This window comes from Macaca thibetana, chromosome 11, assembly GCF_024542745.1.
Source record: "Macaca thibetana thibetana isolate TM-01 chromosome 11, ASM2454274v1, whole genome shotgun sequence".
In the NCBI taxonomy this organism is placed as follows: Eukaryota; Metazoa; Chordata; class Mammalia; order Primates; family Cercopithecidae; genus Macaca; species Macaca thibetana.
In genome coordinates this window covers 9567734-9591564 of record NC_065588.1, presented here as the reverse complement: position 1 = coordinate 9591564, position 23831 = coordinate 9567734, and the positions used below count along the sequence as shown (strand labels likewise).

At 54.4% G+C, this 23831-nt stretch overlaps 1 protein-coding gene across 3 annotated transcripts in view; it reads right to left on the bottom strand.

Moving 5' to 3' along the window:
* Positions 1-5211: 5211 nt before the first annotated feature.
* Positions 5212-23831, bottom strand: part of DDX11 (DEAD/H-box helicase 11) — a 31938-nt gene continuing 13318 nt past the window's right edge. For 2 of the 3 annotated variants that reach the window (XM_050750203.1, XM_050750201.1), the window contains exons 6-27: positions 21658-21703; positions 20619-20726; positions 20309-20396; positions 19707-19915; positions 17962-18114; positions 16946-16992; positions 16519-16598; positions 15217-15261; positions 15029-15096; positions 13533-13571; positions 13167-13275; positions 12922-13053; positions 11992-12104; positions 9277-9349; positions 8862-8965; positions 8003-8152; positions 7677-7745; positions 7463-7563; positions 6969-7053; positions 6594-6672; positions 6262-6416; positions 5212-6186 (exon numbers count right to left, since the gene is read on the bottom strand). In XM_050750203.1, coding sequence (XP_050606160.1) covers positions 6157-6186; positions 6262-6416; positions 6594-6672; positions 6969-7053; positions 7463-7563; positions 7677-7745; positions 8003-8152; positions 8862-8965; positions 9277-9349; positions 11992-12104; positions 12922-13053; positions 13167-13275; positions 13533-13571; positions 15029-15096; positions 15217-15261; positions 16519-16598; positions 16946-16992; positions 17962-18114; positions 19707-19915; positions 20309-20396; positions 20619-20726; positions 21658-21703 — 2083 coding nt within the window. In that variant the 3' untranslated portion in view covers positions 5212-6156. Of the gene's footprint in view, positions 6417-6593; positions 6673-6968; positions 7054-7462; positions 7564-7676; positions 7746-8002; positions 8153-8861; positions 8966-9276; positions 9350-11991; positions 12105-12921; positions 13054-13166; positions 13276-13532; positions 13572-15028; positions 15097-15216; positions 15262-16518; positions 16599-16945; positions 16993-17961; positions 18115-19706; positions 19916-20308; positions 20397-20618; positions 20727-21657; positions 21704-23831 lie in introns of all 3 variants that reach the window. The other variant, XM_050750202.1, reaches the window with a different exon arrangement.

Genomic DNA, 23831 nt, shown 5'->3' with positions numbered 1-23831 from the left:
CCTGGGCCCTCATGAGTATTAGAGGCAGGTTCAGGTCTGAGAAGCAGAGGATATCCTTCCTGGAAGCCTGGGTTAGGAGGAGGAACTCACTGCTGGAGAAAAAGTTGAAGAGGAAGGAGGACGGACATCTCATATCATGGGGAGCGCTGGCCTGAGGAGGCTAGGAGAGAACCATCAGGGTAGAAGAAGGGGCTGCGGAAGCCAGCAGGGGGAGCAGAGGAGTAGGCGCCAGCGTGGTGAAGAGGTGCAGTGCATTATGCATGATACATACATTATTATTATTATTGGGAATAACCATGTGTCAGAGTGCAGTTCTCACCCTAGAGAACGGAAAATGGAAAAGACCAGAAATTCAGAGAAGGCAACTTACCCAAGGTCTCCTAGCCCTTTAAGGCCAAGTAGAGCTTCCTAGGCATTTCCTGCCAGACTCACCCAGGCCCACCCACACCTCTGTTGCAATGGAGGGCCCCACTATAGTGCCCAGGAGAGCAGGTCTAGGGCACAGTGCCAGGCCTGATGAATGTCCTTCATACCCTTTTCAAGCAACAGGCTATGATTAGGCCTAATTATGGGGCCTGGTCCCTTAATATTCTGCTGGGCATGTCTCTTGTCAGTCAAATCAGTACCATCTGCAGTGTGATTCCGGCTTTAGTGGCATCAGGGGGAGGAATTTAATTCAACCCAATGTAAAGAGATTCTGCCCTCACCTTGCAATTCGAGGATTTGTCCCTCCTTTCCTGCACCCCCACATGCACCTCCTTCCTTCTGGCTCCCTAAGCTCTAGCCTGGGTGAGCAGGGCCTGGACACTCTGTACTAGAGTCACTAGCCACTGCCCAGTCTGTCTTGAACACAGGCCTCAACTTCCTCAGGGTTAAAGTAGGAGGAACAAATGTGTGCACATTTGCTTTTCCAACCCGGGCACCTTTTGGCAGGTGATTCGGGTAATTCTCGCACCACCACCACCCTGCCCATGTATCCCCGTTTCCAGCCTGTTTTCCTCTGCAGCCAGCGCTCCTTTCTTGTGTTTCCAAGTTGGAGAGCTGAACTGAGATCACGTATGGACAGGGTGCCTGGCAGGTACCAAGCACCTTAGTACCAATTCCCCAGTCCCTGGTCTTGCCATCTCCCTCCCTCATTCATTTAGCGGGCATCAGCGGAATCCCATCTCCTATGAGCTCCTGGCCTCCCATCAAACGCTCTGCTGCCACCCACCCCCACCTGATCAGAGGGCCACCCCCTGTACTGGGCAGTCCTCTCTCCAGTCCCTGCGACGCAACCTCTGGGAGCAGCCCCTTTGGGGATTCCTGGTCCTGGAGGACCCAGCCGGCTTCCCTGGGTGGGAGGGGACAAGGGGAAAGCCCGGCTTGGAAGCTTTCACTCCTGACAGCCGGAGAGCTCACCCACTTCCGCCCCACCTAGCCTCCGGATTTCCTGTGGTGGTTCTGGCCTCCCAATCACGCTCCTCCTCCCACGAGGGTGGTGGGGTGTGAGGGTGCTGGGGGGGAGGGGTTCGTCCTGCACTCTTTCCTGCAGTCAGAAAATACGTACCCTACAGTACCTGTGTGCAAGGCAGTGTGCAGTCACTATAGATGCAGTGATGAACAAGGCAGCGTCCCTGTCCAACTGGTGTATACCCTCTAGCAGGAGAGACAGACCTGCATAACCAACTAATGATCAGTTATGTAATTACAGTTGTGATAAGGCCTATTTACAGTATTCTGCAATCACTAATCTTCATTTATCATGGAGCGTGCTCCACCATTGATCTGACTGCATTAACTCATTTAACCCTTGCCACATTTTATGAGCAGGCACTGCTGTTACCCATTTTATAGATGAGGAAACTGAGGCATAGAAAGAGATCTGGCCAAGTGGCAGAGCCAGGGTTCAAAGCCAGGGATCTTGGCCCTGGGTTCTGTGGGTTATTACCGCCTCTGTGGAGGGGAGATGAGGTGCGGTGAGGCTCGTCATGGGGAGCCTGGCTTGGTCTCAGGGATCAGGGAAGGCGGATGTAAGGAAATAGCATTTGTGGTAAAATCTGAGGGTGAGTGGGTAGGTCAGGAAGAACATTCCAGAAAGAAGGAAGCCCATGAGCTGAGGTGGAGGACCTGAAAGGAGGCCAGTGTGGCTGGAGCACAGAGAGGCCGTTGAGGGAGCCGAGTGGGAGGGCTGTGGCCTGTTGTATCAGCAGCACTGACCCCGCACAGTCCTTGGGCTCTAGTGACTTTTCAGTGTTTACCTAACTCAAATGAGTGAACGGTGTTTGCTGTTTCCTGCAAAGGTCCCAGGGGTTGTGAGGTACACAGGTCCCATGTTTGGCCATAAACAACCTGAAGTGAGGCTTGGTCTCCTTCCCTGGAGCCCAGGCTGTGCCTCACGTGGGGTACCCCAGCGTGAAGTATGACTGCCTGACTCAGGTCCCTCTCCTGGTCCAAGTCACCCCCACCCAGCCCCATCCCTCATTGTTGGAAGACCTGGAGTCCCTGCTGCTTCACTGTGCAGGCTCCTCTTCTGTCACTACCTGTCGTCAGGAGGTGACAGGGATGAGGCTGCAGTCGGGACTTGCAGGCAGAGAGGATTGGGTGAGACAAAACGACAGGACATGGTGACAGACTGGTAATAAGAACGAAGGAAAGGGAGGAGTCAGTGATGACTGGAGTAAGGTGGGAGCACTGACACCGCTCCCCCTCCACTTGCCCCCATCCTGCAGTAATGGACAAGCATGTGGGCTTTTCATTTTCTGTGGGGGATGTGACCAACTTAGAACCTCCCCCCCTTAGACATGCTCCTGTTTGGAAACCTCCTGCACCGAAGGGACAGGTGGACAGACCTTCCTCCTTGCCCCTTGTCCTCACTTCTTCCATCCTTCTCTCCCATCCTCTCTACTGATTGGCATCTGGTGGCCCCCAAGGTGACACAGCACTGGATCGGCTGCCTGAGTAATTAGCAAATCATTCTTAATTGCCCCAGAGTGGAGAGAATAAAGGTGAAGGCAAGAGCCCAGGTTCAGGATCTGCTTCTTTGGGTTTATGGCAGAGGCGAGGGAAGCAGCAGTGAATCTGGGTCAGGAGTGGGTGCTCCCTGCTCCCTCCTCCCCAGTAGCTTGTAGGTCAGCTGCTGGTCTGACTCCAAAATCCACCATCCCTCAGCCACCCGGCCCTCTCAGAAGCTGAAGTCCTTTCCTGTGTGTGAGCACCAAGCTGGTGCCTGAGGATGACGGAGAGGAGGGGCTCGGGGGTCTCCCCAGGTCTCCACGCTGCTCGTCAACACCACAGAGATCCTGTATGGCAGAAAATGGAGTCGCGGCGTGTGGGTGCAAGACCCAGCCTGACTTAATGGGGTCCCAGGACATCACACTCAGGTGCAGTACAGAGCCGGGAGCCAGAAGGTGAGCGGCGTGGCTTGGCTTGGTGGCCTGGGACCCCTCACTGCACAGTGTCCCTGATGACGCGGGAGAGGTAGGTCAGGAACATGGTCTCGGGACAGCAGATGCCGGCTTGCCTGACTTCCACGTCGCCCCTGGAGATACAAGAAGTCTGTCTTCCTGGACCGATTGGCTGGTGCTGTAACGAAGACCCATGTGATGCTGGGGGCAGAGATGGAGGAGAAACTGTTCGGTGTCCCTTGTCCATCAGTAAGAGCAGCTGGAGCAGCAGGTGGAGAGGGAGGGGGCAGGGATGGAGGCAGGTGCAGGAGCTGGAAGGCCTGCCAGACTGTTCTCCAGGAGAGGCTCTATTGAACCCCTTATGCCACCACAGCTGTGCAGGGTGCACCTGAGGCCTCACTGGCTGCTCCTGTAGGTCCCAGTCATCTCTCACATGTCCCCACCTAATCCTGCAGGTCCCATCCCAGAGAACCACTACTACATGCCAGACCTGGGCCAAGTGCTCAAGGTCAATGTGCCATCCTACCTACTTGACCTGCCTGGCGGACAACCTCATGTATGGTGCCAGCCTGGGCCCCGGCATCACCCACTCTGCCCCTGGCAACAGGCTCAAGCCTCTCAAGCCAAGTGAGCTGGGTGCTAGGACGGGAGCCAAGCTCCCTGCTCAGTCACCTCCTTCCCTAGGCACCCCACACTTTCCCCCATTTCCATTTCTGACTTATAAGATGGCACGCTAACAGCACCCCAATCTCCCCGAGCTGCTGGTCAGTGCACCCTCATCCCCGCCCCAGGCCCTGACCACTGCAGTCCAAGGCACCGGGCAGAATGACAGAAGCAGCATCCTCTTCAGGTGGGAGCAGCCTTCTGAGGCCACCTCAGTCTCATTTCTGGACCCCTGGTGCATTTTCTGTGGGGCTGTTGTCAAAAATCCCTTATTTTTTTTTAATAGTTCTCATTTCGTGTCCTACTGGGCTCATAAAATAGTGGTTTTCAAACGGTAGAGCCCTGGAATGCCCACCTCTATGGGAGAGGGAGCCTGGACAAGTCTGGCCCCGGGGCCCTCATTCTTAAACCAAAGAGAAAACAGGGTCTAATAAACAAAAACACTATAGGGGCAGGAACATGGAGCTGGGGGTTGAATGTGACTGAACCCCACACCCCCCTCTGTGACCTTCCTGTTGCAGTGAGAGCCATAAGCCAAGTAGGGAGCTGATGTGGGATCTCAACAAGCTGGTTCTGAGATGCACGCGTGGGAGGCAGGGCTGCTGTCTGCCGTGGGCTGGGGCATCATTAATCACCTCTTGCCTTTTTCTTCCTGTGTTTAAGTCTCTGGGGCATGGGGGAACCAGCGCTCCCCACAGACCACGCTCACTCAGCCTTTGCCCTCCAGCCTTTTCACCACTGGGGCTGGTGAGGGGCTGGGAGGAGAGCGCCCCTATGTCAGACGACAAACCATCTCTGCCAACCCCCAGCAGCCACAGACAGAGGAAGAAGAGGACAACTGGAAATCCGAGGGGGATGTGCCATGCCTTCCTCCCCTAAACCCAGACTCTGGCCGTGGCCCGGACGTGGACACAGCCAGAATGGGCTCCTCAGCCCTGCTGCCCTGGAAGGGGCGGGGATGGAACTGGCCCAGGTCTGTGTGGGGACCACCTTCAAGGAGTGGGAGGCTGGCTTGAGGCCACGTGGCTGGGGCGGGGGCTTCTGTCTGCCTGTGCTTCGTCCGGAGATGGCTCCACCCAGCCCCTGCAGCAGTGCGCTCTTCGATTCCCTAAAGAGGCTTCCAGAGAAAAAGGCAGCACAAATCAATAAAAAACTCAGCAGAAACCAACAGTACACTTTTAATTAAGGACGTGTAGCTGTGCAGGATGCAAACATCTGGACATCAGTGACTCTCCTCTGGCCCCCGTTGGTCCCTAATGGCGGCAGAAGATGCCAGCTGGCCACGGCCCCTTTCTCTGGGGTCAGAGGGAGAAGACAGGCGCAGTCAGCAGGGGCAGCTGTTGCAGGTGGGAGGGATATTTTCCCACAGGAAAAAAGGTCTCCGTGATGACACGGGGTCTCTATAGTCATGTTGAGAGCCTAATGGCCCTTGGCATAATTGATGGTGTGGGGTAGAAGGTGTCTTGGAGTTTGTTTAAGTGGTTGAGAGGGAAGGAGGTGCCACAGATGCGGAGGAACTGGTGCGAAGCCAGAGAGACACAAATCCAGGCAGGGCTGTGGGACAGGTTAGGGAGCAGGGCTGCAGGTGTGACTCAGGAAGGAGGGGCAGGTGACAAGTCCCTGGGCAGGAGCCCTGCGGCCATGGGATCATTTTAAATTGAGACCAGAGGATGAGCAGTCCAGGGCAGTTAACCTTGGCTAGAAAGGGCAGAGGCAAACAGGCCTGCTCTATCTCAACTCTTAAGAAGGTGGGCAGGATGGAGATGCCACAGTGGATGCCACAGTTGCCACAGCTTCCTGTGGAGACCAGGCAGGAAGCCTGGCTCTCAGCCATGCAGGATGGAAAGGAAGATTCTATGCCAGGAGGGGAGCTGCCCTGGAATGCCCCAAGGCCAGCCAGGACCCACTGTTTCTTCAGGATTCCCCCATTTTCTCCTACGGGAGCTAATGCCTGTGCCTGGGCGCTGGCAGCGCTCTGGACTCCACACTCTCCTCCCGGGTTTCACCCTTGTAACAGGATCCCTGTAGACCAGGCCCACGACAAATACTGTCTCCAGCGGGCAGGGCAAAGGAAGGGCGCGGCGCCAGGCGGTGGTGTGGTTGCCCATCAGGAAGACGCCGACTTCTCCCGGTGAAACTGGGCAGACAGAAGGCAGTGAGAAGAGAGATCTCAGGGTGGGGAGGCTCTCAGAAAGAAAAAGGTGGGACTGACCTTCTGCACAGCAGCAATGGCAGGGCCAAAGGTAGCTTTAACCTCCACACGGGCTCGGATCCAGGCCGGCAGCTTGGCCAGGACAGGGGGCCGGGCGTATCGCTGGTCCAGGAGCACTATGCTGGCAAAATCCTTCTGGTGCCTGATGGCCCTGCCTGCACAGGAACAGAGGCTGCGGCTCCGAGTAACACCTGCCTCCCCACAGCACATTCCCATGGCGTCCCCTCCCCTTCCTCAGACTTATTTAGGAGACAGAGCAGGCAACCCCCCTTTCCTGTTCTCCCCTTCTCCAGCTCCCATCTGTCCACACAGCCGGAGGCAGCCGGGCTCACCTATGGACTGGTTGACGGCCTTCATGCACAGGTTCTCCACCAGATTCTTCCCTGGGGGCGCCTGGCCTGGGGCTCTGGGCTGGGGGTGGAGGGGATGACTCATCAGGACTGTTTCCTGCCTGCAGCTCTCCCTGGGAAGAGACCCTGCCAGGCTTTGGAGCCAGACCAGGAGCCTCCGTGGCCAACGCCAGCAGCACGGGCCCAGGTGACATCACAGGGAAGATCAAGAGGGTGTGGAGGGGCATCCAAGCCTCCGGAGGGGGCAGGAGACACCAGCACAGTGGGGAAGGCCCGGCTGTATCAGCCCTAAGGGCGACGCCACTCCCACCCACCGCCCACTCTCCTCTCCCGCTCTGCGACACTGGGGTCACTCACGAGGGTTTGATCCAAGTAGGCCATCTTCTCCTGCAGCTCTGGAGACCTGATGTTGGGGAAGGGCATGCCCACCATCACCACACACCTGGAGAGAGGCAGAAGCCCAGGGCAGGTGGGTGTCAGGACCTCCCGGGTCATCACCCACATCTCACCAGCTGCTCCGTTCTACCCCTTCCTCAGCCCTCTCCGACTGTGATCAAAGCTTTGACCCTCCCTGCTCTGTACCTACCGCCTGGAGAGGGCTTGTTCAGCTGAGAGATCCCATCTAGGCCAATGGATTGGGTACTGATACCGCAATGGCCAGCCTGATTTTCCACCCGCTCTCCCAGGGCCAAACCCAGAGCTGCTGAGCCCCTCCCTCCAGCTGGCTGGTCTGAGCAGTTGCAGCCCAGTTGTGGGCTCTAATGGCAGCAGACACAGGCAGGGGCCCAGCTGCTGGGAGTGAGGGCCGGCCAGGTATCATAGTCCAGGACAGGAGCAGAACCACTACTTACCGGCCTAGGTTGTCAGAGAAGTTGATCCCTTCACTCATCTTTCCTCCAACAACAGAGAGGAGAAGGGCCCCCGTCACCCGGCCTCTCTCCTGGCCACAGGCCTGCGGGAGACACCCAGATGCTGAGTTCCCGAGCCAAAGCTTGGATGTCACCCACGTTTCCAGCTGCCACCCCCGCACAGTCTCAGACCCAAGCTCAGCATTAACGCCCGCACCTGAATGCACCTGGAATACGCCAGCAGCACCTGCTCCACCTGGTGCGCGCTCTTAGGTTCCTGGAATATCTGAGAAAGACAGAGGACATCTCCCAGAGACAGGTTCAGGGTGCCAGGTCTCAGGTCTGCTCGTGGCCTTGTCTTCTGGCCAGGGGACTGAGAACCTCACAGCCAGGGGCTTTGGGGAAATCCTCTGCAGTCAGGGACTGGGAGCAGCGGGGATGAGGAGCCAGAAGCCTGTCCTGACTCGATGAGCACAAGAGCTCCCAGGAGGACTCAGTGGCACCGTCCTCAGGAGTGGGAGGGCCGGCGGACAGGCCACTCACCTTCTTCCTGGCAGCCAGGCGGCCCAGCAGGCCACCCTTCTCCCAGTGGGCATGGACTTGGCGCAGGTACTCGTAGGAGGGGAAGAAACAGACCACCCCTCCAGGAACCACACTGCACAGGTTACAGAGGATGCGACCCGCCTCGTCCATCTAACAACGGAAGACAGGAAGCCCCCATGGAGCCACGTCTCAGTCACCCACAAACCATCTTAACCTGAGACCTAAAACTGAGGAGAGACCCACGGCAGGACTACAGCCAAGGAAGAGGACTTGGCTCCCCTGGGTGGGAACCGCAGGGTGGTAGGTGCCGCCTCCCACCAAACACACCCAGCCGCTGCTGCGGACTGCGCCTTTCTGACACACGTCACAGCACTAGTGTCCCTGGGGGCCTTCCTACTGCCCTGGCACTGAGTCCTCCCGTCTTCACTGCAGGGTCCTGATGGGCACCACAATGACAATCAGGGACTGCATGCCCCAGGCACGCCCCAGGAGATGCCCCCCAAGCCCCGCATCCCTGCCACCGGCAGGAGCAGATATAACCAAAGGGCAAGAGAGCCAAAGGGAACCAGCAGCTTTCCTCTGCGTGAGGCATCCTCAGGGGATGCCTGGAGGTTTTAAGAATATGTACTTCGCAGCCTAAGGGGTGAGGGGCGGGGAAGCTCAGACCTTCCTCCGTAAGCATCTAGATCGATGCCGCTCATTCTGTGAGGCTCTATAGCGGGTGCCCCCCTTCCCCCCTAGCCCCATGCAATTTCCTCAACACCTGAAAACACTCAGGGTGGGCCAGAGTGCCCCTGCCCCGGAAAACCCTTTGCTGCCTGAGCCCAGGCTGTGGCACGGCGAGCTGGCTGGGACTGACCATCTGAGGCAGCTCTCTTTTCTGGAACGTGAATTCCAGCGGCTGGTTGGAGATTCCGCTGCAGATGACAAGGGGCAGGATATTGTCTGGAGGGATCACGTGACCTGGTAAGAGCCAGGGAGGGGCCGAAAACTGGAGATGCAGGGGTGCTGAGACACAGTGCAGAAAGGGCATTTCCCCGCCCCATCTTCCAGCACAGGAGCAGCGACTGACAGCGCTCACCCACCCACCATCGCCAGTCACACTGGGCAGCAGGCAGCAGGGAGCAGCGCAGGAGAGCCTGGGCGAGCGCATGAAGGGCAAGGCTCCCATCCCGGGGTCTCCTCCGCCCCTGTGCCTTGTTGCAGTAAGAGGTTACACGCAGAAAACAGGAGCCAGAACCCGACCTCTAGCCACCCTGGGCACAGCTCCTCACCACAGGAAAACTCCACCACGCGTTCAGCTTCCACCCCGGCACAGGCCAGCAGCTGCTGCCGGAAGTCAGACACCTGCAGACCAAGGCCACAGCGTCACGGCCCCGTGGCCCCTCAGAGGCCCGGCAGAAAGGAAGCGAGAAGTCTGGGCTAAGAGACAGCAAGTACACACACACTGAAAGAAGAGGTCAAAGAAAAGGCTGACGGCAAACTAACAAAAAGAAAAATGGTGACTGATACCCAGTGCTGACAGCCTCGTTTAAACTACGTGCAGGAACAGCAAAGGAAATCCAGCAAATCTGGCACAGTCACTCTCAACCCTGGCTATGCAGCAAAATTATAGTGAAAATTTTCAAAAATATAGGTGGCCAGGTCCCAGCTCAAACTACTGAATAAGAATCTCCAGGTTTTCACCTGTTAGACGGGCAAAAATCCAAAAGTAACCAATCCAAAAGAGAAACAGGCATTCCTAGATGTTACTGGTGGGATACAGAATGTCCAATTCTTATGAAGAGGAATTTCACAGTAGTTAACAAATTAAATGTATTTATACTTTTAAACCCAGGATCCCATATTTAGGAGTTTACTGAAAATATACAGCCACAAATACCAAACAGCATGTGCCCCACGCCTTTCCCTGTAACCGTGCACCTGCCTCTCCAGAGAGTACTGGTTGAATGAGCTCCCTACATCTGCCAGAGAACCACGCAGCCCACTAGAGGAGCAATGGCTGGGACAACTGACTAAGATGCCTTCTATGTAAATAAAACAGGAAAGGGAAAAATGAAGACACATTTTTGCTTATTTGGGGGAAAAAGAAAGACTGCAAGGACAGGCTAGCAAAACTAACTCCCTGTGGGGGTGGGAAATGGGCTGGAGAAGGACGAGAGTGAGGCTTTCCTGAATAGATCTTTTTATATTAGCTTTGACTTTTGAACCACACAAATATTTACATATTTAAAAACTACAAGTCAGAAAAGAAAAAAGCATATTCTAAAATTGAAAAGAAAATGAAACAACAGCAGCCTAGCTCTCTATGAAACGGACAATAGAAGCACACGGAGAGAAGCCTGGCTCCACGACTTTAGAGCCCTAGTGACCAGACATCCTTAGTGCGTCAGACTGTTAAGGGCAAAGAGGCAAGGCAATTTCAATCAGATTTATTGTTATAAGTAATATTGGTATTATGATTTCAAAACTTTTAAGTATATTATAGGATAGAGCAGATAAGTATGTTAATGTACCACAAATGTTCAGGCTTAAGAGAAAAAGAAGTACAATATAAGCTCAAGTAAACAAATGCTTTGATTTTTACTTAGAAATACCAATATGGGCCAGGCATGGTGGCTCATGCCTGTAACCCCAGCTCTTTGGGATGCCAAGGCTGGCGGATCACCTGAGTTCGAGACCAGCCTGGCCAACATGGTAAAACCCCATCTCTACTAAAATACAAAAATTAGCTGGGTGTGGTGGCACATGCCTGTAATCCCAGCTACTCAGGAGGTTGAGATACGAGAATCGCTTGAACCCAGGAGGCAGAGGTTGCAGAGAGCTGTGATCGGGCCACTGCACTCCAGCCTGGGAGACAGAGCAAGACTCCCGTCTCAAAAAAAAAAAAAAAAAAAGCAAAAAAAAGAAATACCAGCATGGATTCATTCTGAAAACATTTCCTAGATCTGTCTACTGAAATGCCCCAGGAGCATGACAAACCCCTAGCACCCACAGCTTGATTTCTAAACGTCATTCCCCATTACAAGAAACCAGGGCGGCTTGGAGAAATGAATCCAGTGTGGGGGTAAGGACACCCATGGTGAACCCAGGACATTCTGTTGTGCTGGAGGCAAGACTGACTGGGCCACGGCGAGGACCTGAGCTAGCAGGAAGGGGCTGTCACATCAGCTGAGACAACGTGAATGTCAGAAACAATAATGACCATGAACAACTTTAGTATGCTGAATGAATAGAACTATGAATCTATACATACAAAAATATAAAAATCGAAAGCTAAGGCAGCTGGGGCTGGGAAGCACTGCTTCAGGATTCCCAACAGCTTTTCGTCCAGGAGGCCCTTTCCTAGGTGGGAGTCACCACTGTGCAGAGATGCCGTTATATTCATCCCAGTCATGCTCAAAACAGAAAACTGCAAATAACCTGCACACCTAGTGAAACAGGAGCAGCTACATGAAATGCTATGTATCTGTGTACCTGGAATCCAGCACAGCTGGGATACTGAAATACGCGCATGCTTGCTGACAAGGAGACAGGTTTATGACCCTTTGCTGCTGAGTGAAAAGAGCGAGTTCCAGTGACAGCACGTGGAGGGAGCCGCACTTTTGTTTTTAAAATAGGTATGCACATAAGTAAAAATTATGCCTACAAAGACTATTATATTCATATACATCAAAATGAACCTTTTAAAAGTGGAATCCTAATTTTTTTCCTTGGGTTTCAAACCACAGAACAGCTTTCTCTGGGAGACATGTGATCCTGGCACTAGAGAATGGAGCAGCAGAGGAGTCGCCGCTGCCCCTCCAGCCTAAAAGGCACAGCAGTGAGACAGAATAGCAGTGTCACCCAGTGGACACCACTGGGCCTGCTCGAGCTGACCCTTTCTGGCTTGGGGCCCCAGGAGAGAACAGGACTGAAAATGCATCTCTCCAAAGCCCCCATCTCATCCCAACACATGGGGCACAAGGGGCTGGGAAAGGCGTCCTTACCGGCTGCATGGTCCCCCCTGCAATGACCACTGCCCGGCACTCCTTCACCACTTGGGCAAAGTGCACAGCTGGATTCAGGAGCAAAAACTTAAGGGTGCTCTGACTGAGGCTGCCTGGAAAAACAGATCGGTGGAGAGGTGAGTGCAAGCCAACAGACACTTCTATTGTCCCACCAAAGGGGGTCCCAGGTGAGTCCAAGTCTGAGGCACAAGTGATAGTGCTTTCTCTTTAAACACCATTTAATCTCTAGGACAATCAGCCCACAGAGGTGGACCATACTATCCTCTCCATTTTCTTTTTTTTTTTTTTTTTGAGATGGGGTCTCAATCTGTTGTCCAGGCTGGAGTGCAGTGGTGCAATCTCGGCTCCCTGCAACCTCTGCCTCCTGGGTTCAAGTGATTTTCCTGTCTCTGCCTCCCAAGTAGCTGGGACTACAGGTGTCCAGCTAATTTTTTGTATTTTTAGTAGAGATGGGGTTTCGCTGTGTTAGCCAGCCAGGATGGTCTCAATCTCCTAACCTCGTGATCCGCCCGCCTCGGCCTCCCAAAGTGCTGGGATTACAGGCGTGAGCCACCGCGCCCGGCCTATCCTCTCCATTTTCATACAAGGAAACTGAAGTTGAGAAAGAAAACAGTCCAAATCACAAAGCTCATAGATGACAAAACCATGACCCAAACCAAAGCCCATCTGCCCCACAATGCAAGCTTCCCTAGGACCCTTGCCCGAGAGGACTCCCATCCCAGCCCCTCGATCTCCTCCTGTCCGCCTCCACTGCTTGCCCAGGTCACAGCAGGCCAGTGCCCACTGCACTGCTTCCTCCTAACCCGGAAGTTCCCAGGACGGAAGGAAAGAATCCTTTCACACCGCGGCTCCCTGGCTCAGCTCGGCTCCTTCCTGGGAACTGAACCTGGCCAAGAAGCACCTGATTACCTTGGCGGCTCAGGATGACCCTGCCGTCCTGGTTGGCTGTAGTGAGAGCTGCCAGGAAGCCTTCGATGTGCATCAGTGGGGAAGCTGGTCGCGGGGCGCTAGCCTGACTCTCGTCTGCGGGGGCTGCAGGAGCTGCACAGAGCAGAACGGGCAGGCGGCTTCCTTGCGGTCAGGTCCACATGCAAGGAACCGACGTCCTTGCCCAGGCTTGCAGCTGGCTCTGCTTGCCCACCCCACTGCCTTACCTTCAGTCGTCCTGGGCTGCAGGCTCTGCAGGAATTGCTGAAACCCAGCCAGTCTGGGCTGCTCCCGGGATGAGAGCACTGCTCCATACCGTTCTGTGAATCCAAAGAGCTGGGTGGAATGAGAGCGAGCAGCGGAGAGGAACGAGGAACAGCCGTGAAAGAGAGGCTGGGCGGATCGGAAGCTCTGCCAGGCCCAAGACGCCTGCAGCACATATCCCACCACCCCAGCAAGGCCCACTGCACCAAGGAGGGTGGAGATGAAGGGGACTCCGGAGTTCCCTGAGGGCAGGGGAGGAAAGCATGGCAAGGGCAGGGGGTCGGGGCACAGTTGGGTCACGTTCAGGACCGTAAGACGTGAGCAGTTACCTTTCTGCTGATCATGCTCTTCTCACAGTATCGCTGCACCTGCAAAAACCAAGCCCAGCTGTAGGCATGTGTGCAAACTGAGCAAGCTGTAATCTCCAAAACAAAACAAAACAAAAAATACACACACCACTTTTACCACCCAGGCAGCACAATGCAGTGCTACCTTCTGAGGCACCCGGAGCCTCCCTGCCAGCAACCCTGTCATCCCCTCTTCGAGGCCACCCCCTCCTCTACTGCCCCTGCCCACAATGCAGTGGCCTCCTCCTTTCGGAAAGGGGAGACCCTCTTTCCAAAAGTGTTTCTCAAGTCTAAGAGTGCTCAGTACAATCTAGGTCCCCTTGGCTTTCCTTCCAGGTGACAGAGTTAAAAAAAGGAACTTCTATGAGCAAAGCCACCAAGTCGGTGCATCCAGTATGTGTGGTTTGGTGCCAGATCTCAGCTGGGGATGCAGAGAGGGGAGTTTGGAGCCTTTAAACTGGTTTCTAAAAAGAGCGACATCCTTCGACGAGGATTCCCTTGATGGTGGGTGATGAGACCCACGGGAAGGAGAGAGAAGGAAAGCAAGATGGGCAGAGGGATGGCGAGGAAGGAGCGCCTGCATCCATGTCCCAGCTGTGGGTGAAGCGCAGTGATGGCAGGACTGTCTGAGGGCTGTTGGGCCTGTCGGCTATCACAGGCATGTGGCAAACAAGGGAAGAAAGGCATCAACGATGACCTGGATCCAGCCTGTCTGGCAGGGATGGTGGCAGTGACAGTGACCCAAATGGGTAATTCAGGGGGAAAGCTGGTTTTAAGAAAAAAAACGCAGGCAGGATGGGATGAATGCGGGGCCCCGACTCAATGTAGCCAGGTTTGGACGCTGTCTCTGCCGTGTGCTATTGGCTCACTTGGGGGAAGACTGTGCTCGCCACCCTCTTGAAGTCACCTCCCTGAGCCTGTTTGCTTTCCTTGCTGGGGCAAAAGGATATCCTAGCTCAGAGCCACAGCACATGGCATGCCGCCTAGAACACAAGCAGAACCCTGTACCCGGGGACAGTCACTGTTGCTGATCTGAGTTACAAAGTTGGGGTTCAGGCGGCAGTGGCCATGTTCCATGTGGGGAGTGCCGGGTATGCAGACCTGGAGTGAGCAGAGGTCTGAGGCTGCAACCAGACCCAAGGTCCAAGTGGGAAGACGTGATGAGTTGCACAGAACAAATCAACGTCCTGCTCCTGTCCGTAAGCCTGAGAGACTGTGCCAGAGGACGGAGTGAGGCAGCGAGGACCTGGAGTCTCTATCTGTTCTATGAGGCACCAAGTAGTCTCTTCCTCACCCATCCCTGTCGCCCTCACCCTAAAGGAAGATGACTTTTGTCTCGCAGGCATGCTGCGGGTTAAGGGTTATTACATGTCTATGTTTTGCTTTTTCTTCCTTCTATAGTCTTAACATAGTACTCTACCCACAGTGGTAACAGGAAGGAAATTGGATGTGGAATGTGGAAAGGTGGAAACCTCTACCTTGAACAGGTTGATGTTGTCAATCTGGCTCTGGAAGAGAAAATCGTTGATGGTCTTCAGCTCTGTCCCTGAGAGCAAACACACGAAGGGCCTTGGGAGCTTCACCCTGAGCCTTGGGTTTCAGTCCCAGGGTTAAGCTTGGAAGTGGCTCATATCAGCTCTGGGCCCTCTGAGGGCAACTCTCTTACCTGTCTGTGAGAGGCTCTGTGTATTGGGATTTTGCTTAATGTTCCCTAAAAAAGAGAATGGAAATTGGTCACAATGGTGGTTCTCTGGCCCCTCAACCCTTCCCTATCTTCTCTCCCTCGGCACTGCACGTCAAGTGAGAAGAGCATCCATACTTGAAGGGCTTTGTTTTGTTTTTCGCTATTTATAGCACACAAAGGACCCACCAAGAGGGCAGGTGGGTCCAGGAGCCTCCCACATCTGACTCACGTGCTTCCACATGGAACCCAAAGCCCTGTAAGTTCATGTTTTTCACCCCTTCTCCAGGAGGCCAGGACACAGTGGCCAGACCAATGCATGCAGGGCACGGGACCACACAGGAGCTGCCCAGGCCACATGGGGAGCCTGAGGCAAAGCAGAGCTGGCGGCTCAGAGCAGCAGCACGAGACCAGCTCCCGCTAGAAGCTCCCACAGGCTTTCTGCAGCTTCCACTTCCACAGACGCCTTCCAAGCGGGTGCCCCATCATAAAAGAAGGGGACACAACAGGGTCATGCAAAGAGGCATGGGAGTCAGAGTCAGAAGATCCCAGGCTCCCGTGCTGGGCTTGGGAACCGTAAGCAGCCCTTGCTCTGAGGTCTAATTTATGCGTCATCAACAAGGATTCAAATGCCAGCACTGCTTTCTCACAGGGCACACAAAACCGCATATGCAAGTGCTTCGAACACCCCACAGCACTATGCCCATCACGGAAACACTGTGTGTTCATATGATGCTGTATCCTTACTATCCCCCCAGGGCAGGGCCTGAAATAGAAAGTCCTCAGAACATGGGCAAAGAACCCAAGGGCCTAAAAAAAGCTCAAGTCAGACAACTCAACCAAGCTACAAAGAACAAGAATTTTCTCAATCAATGACCAAGACCCTGCTTTTTTTTTTTTTGAGACGGATTCTCACTCTGTTGCCCAGACTGGAGTGCAGTGACATGATCTCGGCTCACTACAACCTCTGCCTCCCGGGTTTGAGCAAGCAATTCTCTTGTCTCAGCCTCTGGAACAGCTGGGACTACAGGCCACACCAACACTCCCAGCTAGTTTTTTTTGTATTTTTAGTAGAGATGGGGTTTCACTACGTTGGCCAGGTTGGTCTCAAACTCAGGTGAATCACCTGCCTCAGCCTCCCAAGTGCTAGGATTACAAGCGTGAGCCACCGCGCCTGGGTGACCCTTCTTAAAAACAGAGAATTGAAGCGTCCTGATGGGCAACCAAGGAAAAAGCAGCCCGGCAGGTTGTGCAGACCGAGGGTCAGCAGGGGGATGGGGCTCTCACCCCCCAGCACGGCCACGAATTTCTCCAGCAAATACAGGATCTGCTTCAGGTACATCAGGTTCTTGGCCTTCAAACGCTTCCTGAGAAGAAGCCAATGGACATTAAGCGGTGGTGCCCTGACAGTGACTCGCCCCGCCCACCCCAGTGGCAGCCTTGTGCCCGGTGCCTCTCAAATTGGGTCACAAGCTACAAATCCTTTCCCAGAGAGCAGGCTGGCCATGGCGCCAGGCCTCAGAGCCAGTGGTTGGTCCCCAGCCTTCCAGGCCTACGTGCAGCACACACCATGATGTGCCCAGGACATGAATGGCGCGCAGCTCCACCCCACCACAGCCCAGGCCAGAGGCGGGAACCAAAGTGCTGCCTCTCCGAGGCCGATGCAGGGGGCTGCCAAGGGACTGTCCCACTACCTCAGAGGGTCACATCTCACCCGTATCGCTCCATGTACTGCAGCAGCTGGGAATGGGCCTGGCAGAGCTGGGGAAAGAACACAAACCAGGCTCTGGGCAAGCAGCCAAGGGCTGAGCTGCTGACATCTTAGATTCGCCTAGAAGATGCTGGCCCTGGACACACAGGAAGCCACCAGAGGGAGGAGAGGGGGCTGGGTGCAGACAAAAGGTATGGGTTTCCACAGCCCTTAGGCTGGTGGGAGCTAAGAGAGAGGGGAAGGAAGGGAAGTTTTCCTCCAGCGTCCACTGTGGGTTAGAGAAAAGCAAGAGGCTGAATCCCTCAAGTACGGAATCCCCTGCTAGTTTCCACCGGGTTGGGAAAAGACCTGGAGTCTACAGACTGATGGTTCAAGGTCACCATCACATCCTGGCCTCAATTCAACCCAGGCACGGGTCAGCAGAGCTGGTGGGATGTCGTGGGGGGTTTCACAGTCAGAAACCAGTGGGCACACCCCAGCTCCACACTCATGAGCTGCATGACCTTAGGACACAGCTTGACCATGTCTGAATCTCTAAGTTCTCAATGTAAAACAGGAACACCACCCCCATGGCAGAGTTAGCATGAAGACCAGGGACACCTGGTGCCATGCATGGCGCACGACAGGTCGGCAGGAGGAGCCTGCACTGATCTTGAGCATTCCTCAATTCAATTCCCTCCAGGCAACTGCAGTAACGACAACATCCAATCCTGAGGGGACTTCTGCCTCACTCATGCCATCTCCTTGGCTTACAGAGCTGGCTGCTGGCATCCAGGGCTGGAGGGACTCGGGAGCATGGGGGCAGGTAAGGTGCAGGGAAATGAGCCACTCTGCCGTAGCGGGGTCCCCAGGATGCAGTGGAAAGCCATGATCAGCCTCCGGTGAGGTCACTGCCTTGACTTATGCACCCTCTAGCAAGCCCCACCTCCGAAGGAATTCTTGGCCCAGGTGTCTGGAGGAACCATGCAAGTCCCTTTACCTCAGGGCGGCCCTGGCCCGGGGAGGGGAGGCCCACACACCTGGGAGCCGCTGACCTCCACGCTGTGCATGCCCGTGATGGTGTCTATCAGGTTGTGCGCTTCGTCGATGATCACCACCTGTGCCTGCAGCCGGATGCCCGCAGCCTGCCGAGTGGCAGCATGCAGCAGCATCTGATAGGGCAGCACCACCAGCTGGGAGGGGAGATGAGGCCACCTGAGCAGGGCAGGGCTCCCCTGCAGGAGCCTTGCCTGCCTGACACTGAGGTCCTGATGTGAGTGCTTCTATTTCCTGCCTGGACTATGTAGCAACATTCGAAAAATAGAGTGTAGCAACGGACAAGCTTTCCTTGAGCTTTAAATGAAACGCCAACATATGAAACACAGGAAACGGGCTGGTCCGACTCCTGAGTAAACCAAGGGCAAGGCTGGGTGAGGGGAACCTCTGCTTAGCCTTGTCCATGTCCTTAAGGTCGCCCCAGAAGCCCCCGAGTTTCTGCAAAACACCTGAAAACCACTGGTGCACCAGGAAGTGGCCCCAGCTTCTGCTCCTGGAGCTACTACTTCCCAGCTGTGTGACTCTGGAAGAGCTGTCTAACCTCTCTGACCCTTGGTTTCCTCATCTGCAAAATAGGGTTGATATATCCAATCTCAAGTGAGGGTTGAGTGGAGCTGGGGTAACAAAAATAAAAGCAACTCTGCAGATCTTTAGGTGTTTGTTGTTAGGTAAGTTTCCAGTTAAAGGAATACTCATATAAAAAGTGAAATACCGGAAAACTGAATGGCTCCATCACTCATGGTTGGTGAGAAAATAAGTCACTTAACTTTTCTGGGCTCCGGTGTCCCCATGCATAGAATTTCACTGGAATACTATTAACATAAAAGCAAAATATGGTCAAAGTGCTTTAAAAATTCAAAAATCATAAAGATTTTGGGGCCATATTAGGATATTTGTGTATAAATGCCTACAGCACTAATCTTGCTCTAAAGGCAAACAGACCGGAGGGAAGGCCTGGGACATCATGGGGCCTGGCAGCTTCCCCCCGTTTCTCTGCCAGCGCCCACACAGCTCAGCAGGTATGCTGGTGAGCATTCAGCTGCGTGCAAAATGGTTACTTAGTTCCCCGAATCTTTTAAAACCTTAAATTTTTTCTGGATTATACAGCATTTTCCACAAGTGATATCCTGTTTCCAAAGTCACTCAAATTAAAGTAGCAAGAAAATAGTGGAACTGCACCCACCAAAGAACCGTGAGATACTATTTTTGATCTGCTACATTAGCAGTTCTTCCTTCTGTTTAAAAATCAAGAGAAGTTGAGGCAGAGAAGACAGTATTCTCACGTGCTTCAAGGTAGGTGTATGTTAGGAAAGCTTTCCGGTTACAAAAATGAAAAATAGGAAAACTGAATGGTTCCATCGCTGACGTGCGCCATCACATGATAGGCATGGAAGTTGGGAGCATCACTTGGAAAGCCATCTGTAAACAGATTTAAGTACCGCACTCTTCTCAGCTCCTGGCATCCTCTCCCTGTGGTTTCACTAGGAATGCACATGCTTCCTGGCTCCTAAATACTATCCCCAGTAATGCCAATTGGCTCTGTTGCCTGGAGCCCCCAAGGGATCCCACGCGCCACCTCCAACTCACACATCAGGAAAGAATGGGTTAGGTACTGTCAGTCTGAACACGGTAGGTGGCATCCCCCAAAATACAGTGTGATGAAGACTCCCCTCATGTCCTAGACCACAGTGAGAGCACGCGCGGCTTTCCGGCCCTGCAGGGCCCTCACCTGGGCTGCAGGGATGGCAAGGCGGCTCCCGTAATAGGGACAGGCCCGGGCCTCCTTCCCAAGGGCCAGCAGCTGCTCAATGTCCTTCACCTCTGCCAGGGCCTCATCCCGGAGGAGGCCCATCTGCTCGTGGTTGTAGAAGGGGCAGGCCGCCTGCTTCTCCTGCCTCCTTCTCTTTGGCTTCTCCTCCTCAGCTCCTTTCTTCTTCTCTGAGGGTGGCACAGGCACCAGGAGAGAAAAGAGAGAGGACAGCAACTGTCCATGGGCCCAACAGAGGGTTCCGTAATGTTAAGACCCACTTCCATGGGGTGGGGTCTATAGGACCCTCCCAAGTACTGCCTACAGTGGTCTCACTGGAACACTATTAAGGTTTTACTTTTGTTCTCCAGAAAGAGCTTATAAAATCATCTCCAAACCAGTGATTCCCCGACACTGATCCAGAGACTAGGAACACTTTTTCCCAAGGAGAGGGGCCTCAGGAAGGAACTGGGGTCTCCTCTGCCATACTTCCTATGAAAGATACTCAATGGTCTTCGGTCACTGCCACCCCTGCCTCACTCTCTCCAGACCGCCTGCGGCTACGCCATGGTCCCGATGGCTACCGTGCCTGCTTCTCTGCATGTCCACACAGCGATCGTTGATAAGCTGCACAGAACCTAGGCTTTTCACGTCTTCATTGACACAAAGGTTCTGCAACAAAGGAGAAAGAAAGAGGCAAAGAGATGGTGCCAGCTAAATGACATCTAACCAACACAGGTGGACCTGCCCCGCCTCTCCTTTGCCTTCCAGCGATGGGCCGGCCAGGCCAGGGAGGGGGCTGCTCCTCGCACTGGTCTCCCAGGCCTGGATGAGGACAAAGCCGTGGGGAAAGGAGCAGGATGGCCGCTGGTGGAAACACTGGCCACTGTTTACCTGCCGGGAGCCAAGGGAGACCAGCCGAACATCCTTGCCAAAGGGGCTCTTCTTCACCTCATGCACAAACTGGGCCAGCTGGGAGTGTGTCCGACTACAGTAATAAATCTAGCAGAGAGAAACAAAGGTGCTTCAAAGAGGGAAGCAAAACATCCCACGGCATTCTGTAACATCAACGCACGCCAGGGCCTGAGAGGCTGAGGGAAAGGGAGTGGCTCCAAATGCACAAAGCTGAGGCAGGACCGTGATGTCCCACATCAGGCATCCATGGAGGGACCCAGGGGTTCCCAAGTCACCCACAGCTCCAGAAGTTCAAGGGAATGCCCCAAAGGCAGCTCCTTTCCACGAGTCATATCCAGTCTCTAATCAACCACTTTGGAGGGTTGGCCAATCTTAGGACACGGGTGACCATCTCCCGTTGCAAACAGTCCCCACTTGGGGAGGGTGGGTTGTCGGTGGGGGTGGGTGGGGAGTGTCACACACATCCCCCAAAGGGAGAAAGGAAGGCTGACCAGAATACCCTCTCTCTACTCCTCTAAGGCAACAGTGAAGGGAGGAAACAAGAAAAATACAGAGAAAATACCTACTTCCGACAGAAAACAAAAGTCATAAATCAATGAAACCAAATGGGAGATGTCAGACCACACATAACCCATAGCCCTCCATGCAAATCGGAACACGGACAAGGGGAGAAGCACCCCAAAGGGTAGGACACTCATGTCTGTCCTACCCATACCACCCAGACTTCAGCCCTGAACAGCTGCTCGATGCCCTGGCGTGGCAAGCATGGCCTTGCCCCCGGGAGAGGTCTCCCCAGGCCCCGAACCCGGGAAAGGTCTCCAGGGTCCACTGCAGCTGGCCAAGGGAGCAACTTGGGACCAGGGTTGCATCCGGGAAGCCACAGAGTCCAAGTGCTGGAATCTCCTCTTTTGTGGAGAGAAGGGTGAGAAGCAGCTGAGTGACTCCAGCTTTCTCCCCGGGGGTGCAGGGCCCAGCCCATAGGCCCCAACACAGCACCAGCTGAGGACACTCGTGTTACCTTAGTTACATGTTCTTCCTCCAGGTCATCCTCATCCTCATCCACTCTGTGTGAGACAGAACAGAAAACAGTCTTCTCTCAGCAAACTCAGCAAAGTGCACTGAGCATCTGCTGAGCGCTGGTGATGAGCCCTGGCCATTCCCAGCGATGGGTTCCACCAAGGCAGCAGGTGCTGCTCGCTCAGAAACTCCCCCAGGCAAATGCCAACCCCAGCCTCCCATGGCCACTTAGGTCTGTGGGTGGGGAAATATAAAAAGGAGAAAGGGGCTCAGCACCCCCAACCCAAGTCTTGAGTTGGAAGCCTTGGGGGTCATGGCAGGCTGCTCTCCTCTCTGCCCTCCCTCCGGCAAGCTGGACCCCTCTGAGGTCCCAGGGGGGATATTTGCTCTTCATCACCTCAGGCCTTTGGATGCTCTGTGACTGGAATGCTGTCTCCCCTCACCAGCTCTCAGTCAACTCTAAGATAGCAGCAGAAATGTCACCTCCTCCAAGAAGCCGCCTTTGACCTTCCCCGGTAGGTCTGGCTGCTCTGACACAGATTCATGGCCCCTGCTCTTAACACCTACCTCATTCAAAATCGCTTTCTCTCAGTCTATCTCCCTACAGACTGTCATGTCCACAAGGGAGGACCCAGGTCAGCCTTGATTCTGCTGAGTCCCTGTGGCCTCACCTAGAGCCTGGCATGCGGCAGGAACCCCATGGCCATCTCCTGGATGAAGCCACAACTGACTGACCAAGTGAACAGAGGACGCTCTCACTTATGACCAGTTACACCTCTTCTGTCAGCGCCTCAGTCTGCCCTTTCCAGCAATGCAGGAAGAGCCGATCAGCACTGGGTGTTGGTGGGGAGGCCAGCCCTGCATCCCATGGCCTGAAGCTGAGCCAGCTTTACTAGTCTACACTCCTCAGAAACACAAAACCATCTGACAGGCACACACTACCTATGGGAACATCACACAAAAAGAAAACATTTTTGTTCACCTCGAAATTCCTTTCTAACAAAACAGAACACAATTGCCTTGGGTTATCAGAAGAGTAATTATTACAGGTTTGGCTTCATGGTCACTAAAGGGCAGGCAGCTCTATCTTAAAGGCTTGGATCAATCTTATGCCGCATGCTGGACAAAGCCAGCAGGAGCTCAGTGAGCGGCTGGGTGTGTGAAGAAATGAACAGCAAAAATTTTCTATTCAGAACTCAGGTCCTCTGAGGCTCACGTTATCTCCTGAAATGTGAGGGCATGGGAAGCCCCGGAAGCTGACCTACAGGATCCATGGCTCTTGCCCAGACCTGAAGGAGCACTTTGTTCCTGTAATATTCACCACCTCCACGTCCACTAAAGTTCTCTGCCTTGTCTTCATGGGCTCTAAGGAAGTGGAGGGGGAGCAGAAGCACGACCTTGGAGGCGGGCAGGAAGGGTTCATGGAGCACAAGCTGTTTATGACCCTCTCTCCAGTGAGGCATAAAGCAGCACGGTGGTCTCTGCCCTGGGCAGGGGCAGAAGTCGAGATCCGCATGGGCAGCCTGGAATCACACTACTGGACTGGAACGAGGAAGCATCTGCTCATTCATGTCAACTCGATTTTACTGAGCACACCCCTACGCCAAACGCTGGGTCAGCTCTGGGAACACAAAACTATAAAGACGTGGTTCCTGCCTGAAGCAGCTCGAGCTCAGCCAGGGAGAGGAGGCAACAACAGAAGCACAAGCGGGTGCGTGAGCAAAACAGAGCAGCTGACACCCGAGGCCACCCAGATGACACCTGAGCCAGGCCTTAAAGGAGAGGAAGACATCTGCCAAGGGAGGAGGGAAGGGTGTTTGGCTACAGCACGTTGCATGAGCAAATTCTCGGACAGGACAGAGGACGGCCTGGCACGCTGGAGGAAGGTCAGGGCAGCGGGGAAGCTGGCATCTGGTGGAGGGAGGCTGGAGGTGGCGTCAGAAGGCGCCCTGCAGACAGACCGTGAGGGCCGGGGATGAACCTTCAGGAACATCCACAGAAGGTCTCTGGTCTTGCAGTTACCCTCTGACAGATGCGGTGGCCAGGGTGCCACGGGACACACGGGACCCATCACCAGGTGCAGCCCCCCATCCCATCCACATCACCGTTTGGTTTTCCTTGTAGGCAAACACGCTGATTTCACACAGGTGCTATTTGTTTTCATGTCTATTAACT